Genomic DNA, 7,486 nt, shown 5'->3' on the forward strand with positions numbered 1-7,486 from the left:
CAACACCACAATTCAAAGGCATCAATTCTTCTTCAGTCTTCCTTAATCATCGTCCAGCTTTCACATGCATATGAGGCAACTGAAAACACCATGGCTTGGGTCAGGTGCACCTGAGTCTTCAAGGTGACATCCTTGCTTTTCAATACTTTAAAAAGCTCTTTTGCAGCAGATTTGCCCAATGCAATGCGTCTCTTGATTTCTTGACTGCTGCTTCCATGGGTGTTTATTGTGGATCCAAGTAAAATGAAATCCTTGACAACTTCAATCTTTTCTCCATTTATCATGATGTTGCTTACCGGTCCAGTTGTGAGGATTTTTGTGTTCTTTATGTTGAAGTGTAATCCATACATACGTCAGTGTAAGTACTCAGATACTTTATTATTTTCACACAAAGTTTAACAAACAGCTGAACCTCTCTTTCCAAGAAAAAAGGGCTAGAGGTAGAAACTGGTAACTTAGCATACATACTAGAATTTTAAATAAGGTATACATCCTTCGACCTAAAAACCCCACTTCTAGGAATCTGTCCTACCAAAAACGTTGAGACAAACCACGCTACAAAGTAATTTACTGCAGCACTATTTATAAGCGCAAATTTTTGGAAACAATCTAAATCATTTGGGGACTGGTTAAATAAATTGTGACATTTCCATACATGGAATACTGTGCAGCCTCAGGAAAAAAAAAAAATTACAAAGCTTTCTATGTCCTGATATGAAAAAATCTCCAAGATATAGTAAACAGAAAAACCAAGAGCAGAGTTTGTATAGTATTTTGTCACGTGTACAAAGTGGGGGAGTGGGATACATGTACATACAGAGATATACAGAAAATATCTCTAGAAGGATCCCCAAGAGTGCTGCTTGTCTCAAGGGAGGAGGATTAGGCAGGTGGGCACCAGAATGAAAGGAAGACTTTTCATGCCACACCTTTTTTATCATTTTTAATTCTGAACCACATAAATGTATTGCTTGGTTAAAACACTAAATTTAACCAATGTATTAACTTGTATCAAAAATATAAACAATATTTCAGGATTTATACATTATTATATAGTACTAAGGGAGCCATGGTGGCACAGTGGTTAAAATGCTCAGATGTGACCCAAAAGGTTCATGGTTCGAACACACCAGCCTCTCTGTGTGAGAAAGATGTGGCAGCCTGCTTCCGTAAAGATTTACAGCCTTGGAAATCCTATGGGGCGGTTCTACTCTGGCCTATAGGGTCACTGTAAGTCGGAATCAACTGGACAGCAATGGTTTGGTTTGGATACAGTACTATCTGAGAACACTGTATTGTAATTAAATATTACAAATTACTGTAAGTAATAGCTTTGGCTATTCCTTCCATCAAAACACCCACCAGTCTATCCTTAAATTTATTATCATATAGTCACAGAATACAGACCCAGAAGGGTCTTCAACAAACCTGAATCTCTCAATTTACCAATAAGAAAACTGTGGCCAAAGAAGTTAAATCACCTCACAAAAGGACCCAAGTAGTGAGTGGCAAGTATGGCCCAGAACCTGACTTGCACTCCAGTCTATTCTCAGATGTCTCCCCAAGCCCCAAACAGTTTCTTCCTCACCACAAGAAGTCAGCATTTTTCCACCAGGATCCTCGCTGCCTTCTGAGGATAAGAGGAACAACAGGGCTAGCGTGTGCGGATAACCTATCTCTCTGAGATACTTTTCACAGAGGAAGCAGAAGGACTTGATATAATAGGGTCTGCTTCTCAACTGGGTTATGTTTCGGCCAAGCATCACAGAGCAGTTAAAGCCACAGGACAAACTTGGGGTGGGGAGTGAGTCTGTCAAGTCAATTATACTAGGAAATTTGAGGAAAGACATTAAGCAACTTAACAGTCAAGTAATTAAAAATTTTATAGTAAAACAAATGCTAAAATATTAGGGCACAGAATATAAAACGTACATGAATTTAAGGTAAACAGGACACCTTCAAAGACATTTCATGCTGTTTCTGACTGATTCTGATTCTGCCCTAGACACACACATTCATGCTCTTAAATGCTCAAGAGGCAGGAAGGTTTGAGGACCACTACACCTGGGGAATTAAACACTGTTCTCCATAGGGCCGGGAGAAAAGGCATAGGGTGAGAGCTAGACAGGCCTGGATATGCAGCCTAGTTCTTGCCACTCTGTGATCTCAAATCAGCTACTTAACATTACACTGAGCTCAGAATCTAAGTTTCTTCGTCTGTAAAATGTGGCCAGTAACATAGTGGTTAAAGAGCTTGGCTGCTAACCAAAAGGTTGGCAGTTCGAATCCACCAGGCACTTTGCTGAAGAAAGATGTAGCAATCTGCTACCGTAAAGACTACAACCTTGGAAACCCTATGGGGCAGTTCTATTCTGTCCTACAGGGTCGCTGTGAGTTGGAATCGACTCGATGGCAACGGGTAGTAGCAGGGTGTCCAACCATTCACTTGGATTCAATTTGTAAGAACAAGGTAAGCTGGGAAATGGATACTTACGAGCCCTCCCAACCAGCCACAGAAATAAAATAAGCTGATGGGATAAAAACCCTAAGTGAACTCTGATTATTATACTCACATATTTCATTTCAAACTTCTTAGCCAACATTTCAACTTCTTGCCTCTCCTGATGCTCATTGTTAAATGGGTCTTCTGTATGAATGGGCTTCTTCTGATTCAAAGTGAATGGGAAAAGAAATAAAAGTATTAGTAATACTTCAACCAAAGTTAAATATATCCTTAAATTTAAGCAATAACAAGAGTCAAGTTTTTCAAATACTAACACATATAGTCAGAAGTATTACAAGTAACTAGAAAGAAACGTTGGTTCAAAAAGTGTTCATGGTTTTAATGGATTCTTACACACTCTACAGGCATTTTTTTTTTTTTTTGGTAGCCAAGAACTCAATAATCCAAATTATCTCCACCTGCACAATGATCCTATGGTCATCCCATCCCAAATAACAAGGCTAGAAAACCAAGAACATGAGATAAAAATGAAAGTCCCACTATAATTCCAGCTTGCACCTTCCCTAACAAGGTCAACTGCTTTGGTCAGGAAATGCTTCTAAAAGCATCTCTAGCTCATGAATTAGAGTCAACTTCCCACCACTTGCCCGTGAGCTGTCACTAGATTATCTGCAGCTGAGGGAGCTTTAGGCTTTCTGCTGAGACCCAGTATCAGCAACCTCTACCTTCTGTCAATGGATATCCATTCGGGGAATACAAGAACTACTTTTAAACAAATCTAGAGAGTGAAATGGCTGCAAAAAAATCACATTAGCACGGCTTCCTTCTAGCAGAGGAGAGTATACTACAACACATGACTTACATACCACACACAGCACTAGAAGCTCACGTTCACCATCTAGTTACCAAAACAAAGATCAATCACATCCTTTACTCAAGGTTACTATTTAGCAGACGTGTTTTATAGACATGGTTTTCCAATACACAAAAAAAGGCAAAACAAAAAGCTACTTATGGATAAAAATGCTATTTTTATCCAATTATGGACAATTGGCTAGAAATTTATAACAACGATAAAAGGAAGGCTAAACGTTTCCACTGAAGTAGCACCTTCAAAATATTTTAAAATGAAAGTATATTACAGCTGAAATACTGGATACAGATTTGGCTGATCCTAAAGAATAAGGGAAAAATGCAGAAGAGATGAAGATTTGCCGTTTGGAATTTGGACACTTCATTCTGGATACCAAGGCTGAGATATCATCAGCGTAAAAAACATGACAGAAAAACACAGACAGAGGGAGTACAAACTGGGGCATGAGCAAACAAGAGACACTCCTTAAAGCTTGAAGGAGTTAACTTTAGAACCAATCTTAAAATCACCTATTGTAATAAGTAATAAATATACAGACTCCTTTATCCCAATAAGTGTCACCAATGGAAATTATAAACATGATCTAAAAGGCAATGAAGTAGAGGGAAAGGTTGATAATGAAAAAAGGAATACTAGGCATGTTCAGGATATAGGCTAACTTAAGGTTAAGGTTAAGCCTTTAAACTGCCTGCATGTCACTGTGAAGTTCAAACACTAGGTCTTACTACCAGTCTGGCCCGTTCTGTACGTATAAATATAAACACATGGATATGTATTTTTAGTAAGAATCACTTTACATGCCAATTTAAGATATTTCACGTAGACTTTATCTAGGCATCAGAAAGTCTCTTATTTACTCCTGAAAGTCTGTGAAAATAAATTTAGGAAAACTGACTCACTTTTCTCTCAGTTAAGAAAGAATTATCCTCCCTCCCTAAAATCAGGGCTCTAAGTAAGCTTCTTTATGTTTTTTTCTGGTAAAGAAAAAGATCTGAAAATATTAAAATTACCAACCACCCAGCTGCAAAATTAATGCAATAATTATGTCCTTTGATCTTAACTCATTAACACTATTTTCAATAAATATTTCATATCTCTTATCCAAAATGTGCAACAGGACAAGTAATGGACTACCTCAGAATTCTCAAACAGTATAGTTACTGTAACACTCTAATCATGTATTTTTCTTTTTACCATAAATGCTCAATTAAGTCCTGGTTAACTGCTTTTCTGGTTTACTAAGTTAAAGAAGAATTTCTCGTGTATCAATCATAATCAAAACTTGTTTCTAAAACGCACTAGTACAGTTTAGCCAGAAACGGTGAACAACTTCACCTTTCAGGATAGAGAGGACTGCCTTGCCCCCACCACCATCCTGGGCCCCCTCAATCCCCGCCCAGCACTGTACAGAGATGATAAGGTTAAAGATTAGCAAACTTGTTTCCTGACAACCAGGAAGGTGGTTTTGTTTGTCATATTTTGCCAGTATATGCTTATTAGTGGTGTCTTTCCTCATTGATTAAGTACAGAAAAATTCTGATTGTGTTCCTGTTAATCACGGTTTCATTGTTCTGTAACATACATTTTAATAGCCCCACACCTAACAACTTGAGGATGTAGAGCTAAAAAATCCTATTCATTGCTAAACAGCAATTTCAAAATTTTATAGCCTTTTTTCCTTTTATTCTATAAAATCTCTTCTGCTGCTACTCTCAGCCTGCTACATGGTACACTGTTCAATTACGATAACTCAAAATCAAATCTATTTTGGAAATATTACACCATCCCTAAAAATAATTGGACTTCCCTTGAAGGCAAGGAAAACCAAATTTGGGAATGGCCACCTTCCAGACCAACTGTAACAGCCCCACTTTGTTTACGATGGCCTCTCCTCCTACGATTTCCTTTCATGGAACTATAACAACTTTAATTTTTTTAGAAAGGTGTGTTCAGTGCTTTCTTACATAAGAAATACATTCACAGAGAGTAATCATAGGAAAATCTGGCAAATCTTTGTTCCAACAGTGCATTGTACAAACAATGGATTTTCTTAAGTAGAATATGCCACATGATATCTGGAATTTCACCAAAATCATCAGTTATGGTCGACTATGCAATGAGAAAATTGGCCTAATTAAACACCTAAGTTGAAAATATAGAGTAAACATAAAAATTAAACGGAATTAATTCATCTTTTCCCTACTACGGGAGAGTAGTAATTCTGGCATTATCAAGTTCATAAAGCTAGGGATCAAAATGAACTTTTTTTCTGAACTTTTCTCCTTTTTTGTAATTATAAGATACACACCTATTATTAATTTATCATGACGTGAATATTGTAACAAAAAGAGGGTCACCACAGAGGTCTTTCTATTTCTACCACAGCTTTAGTATTACTTCATTTCAGCAGGAGCCTCTAAATTTAAATTATGAGATCTTTTGCTTTACTAAGAATTGGTTCTACCACAGAAAGCAGTATTCATAAAATTACGTATCCTCACTCTGTGCAGTAGTCTCATCTGTAAAATGGGATGATAGTTCTACTCACGGAGTTCTGCTGGTTTAACTAGATAAGCCATGAACAGTGCTTAGAACTGTGCCTAGCACATAGCAAGCGCTCAGTAAATGATATTATTATGTATTTTTGCCCAAATATGATGTTTTTCACCTGTAATTTATGAGTAGATTAGGGAGTAAAACTGCAAATTTACTTATGCTAGGAGTTCAAATACAATTTATTTGAAAAATTCTCCAATCCAATACTTTTCAAAATCATGACATTATGAAAAAAATGATCATCACATTTCCTACATAACAGGGCCACTTTCACTGAAGTGAGTCTAAAGGGCACATGTGGAAATAAATGACCAAAATGATCCTTACCCTTAATTCATTTCGGCAGAAAACATTTAGCAATGATCACCATACAATATTAGTAAACAGTGACCAAGAGATCAGCTGGTCATAAAATAAACAGAACCCAGTGACACTGTTTAATATGAAACTTTCTGACTAAGGGGTCACTCATTTCAACTATAAAGATAGTTGAGGATGATAGCAAAACAAATCACTTCTGGAGTCCATTAGACCTGTGCTCAGCAAAACCTAATAAAGGGTGGAATCTCCAACCAACACAGTAAACTGTTCTCTTTTTACAGTTACTGTATCATTTCCCTTTCTAACTTCTAAAGATTACCAACCCACAACAATAAAAAGCACAATTAGCAACAAACCCCATTGCCGAGTTCCAGCAAAGGCATACCTACCGATTTTCAATAAAGTTTTTTAAATAGTCAAAACTAAGATTTTTTTCCTCGCTCTCCAAAAATTACAATACAAGCTGTAAAGGCTCCAACCTGAACCTATAAACCAATTACTGACAATCACATAAAGAGTATGCTGGGAGGCGCCATACCAAACAGACGGGAGAGACACCTTCCCACTCAAGAACAATGTGAACCAACTCCAAGGAAAACAAAGCTAAAAAGGCTTACCAATAGTAACCCGAGAGAGAAAAACAAGTAGCCAGGGAACCCACTTCTCCTTCATTCCCGAAGTGCAATTTCTGATGTCTAAGAATCTTTAGGTGACTTTTAAATCCCCTTCAGTGGAGACAAACAGCACACACACATCTCCACAGCCACAGCGCCATGCATCACAAATACCAATGAAGATGAGGATGCTAGAAAGGGGTGACAATCTCTCGGCTTCACGTTGGGGGGCGTGTCCCCCAAGGTATTTTCTTCCTTCCACGGGAACGACGGCAGGAGCGCCACAAGGAAAACCCGACAACGCACTTGCAGGGCCCCAAGATTGTGTGGGCAGCAGAAAGGCAAGGGGGGAGGATGTGAGGTTTCGCAGGGAGCACAGGACGGGCTGGGAGCAGTGTGAGGGCCGAGGGCAGGCATGGGGGTCGGGTGGCCGGGGGAGACGCCGGCACCCAGCGGAGGGGGTGGCAGCCCTGGCCCCCCACCCGCTTCGGGGCGTCCGAAGTGCACGCCGGCCGGGCCGGGGCTCGGGGTGCTCTGTACCCGTTGTTCTCCGCACAGCAGCAGCTCGGGGTAGCTGAACTCCACGCAGCTTTCGTCCGTGGGGTCCTTGAGCACCAGCTCCAGGCGCACCGTCTGGCGGGGCGGCCTCAGCCGCGG

The 7,486-nt window shown here is 39.3% G+C and overlaps 1 protein-coding gene across 3 annotated transcripts in view; it reads right to left on the bottom strand.

Moving 5' to 3' along the window:
* The window catches only part of UBN2 (ubinuclein 2), a 77,082-nt gene extending 69,611 nt beyond the window's left edge, over positions 1 to 7,471 (bottom strand). Inside the window, exons 1-2 of one of the 3 annotated variants that reach the window (XM_023736892.1) lie at positions 7,370 to 7,471; positions 2,574 to 2,663 (exon numbers count right to left, since the gene is read on the bottom strand). In XM_023736892.1, coding sequence (XP_023592660.1) covers positions 2,574 to 2,603 — 30 coding nt within the window. In that variant the 5' untranslated portion in view covers positions 2,604 to 2,663; positions 7,370 to 7,471. Of the gene's footprint in view, positions 1 to 2,573; positions 2,667 to 6,832; positions 7,221 to 7,369 lie in introns of those variants that run through there. The other 2 variants (XM_023736891.1, XM_023736890.1) reach the window with 2 other exon arrangements.
* Positions 7,472 to 7,486: the final 15 nt, after the last annotated feature.

Source organism: Trichechus manatus, unplaced genomic scaffold, assembly GCF_000243295.1.
Source record: "Trichechus manatus latirostris isolate Lorelei unplaced genomic scaffold, TriManLat1.0 scaffold00093, whole genome shotgun sequence".
Lineage (NCBI taxonomy): Eukaryota > Metazoa > Chordata > Mammalia > Sirenia > Trichechidae > Trichechus > Trichechus manatus.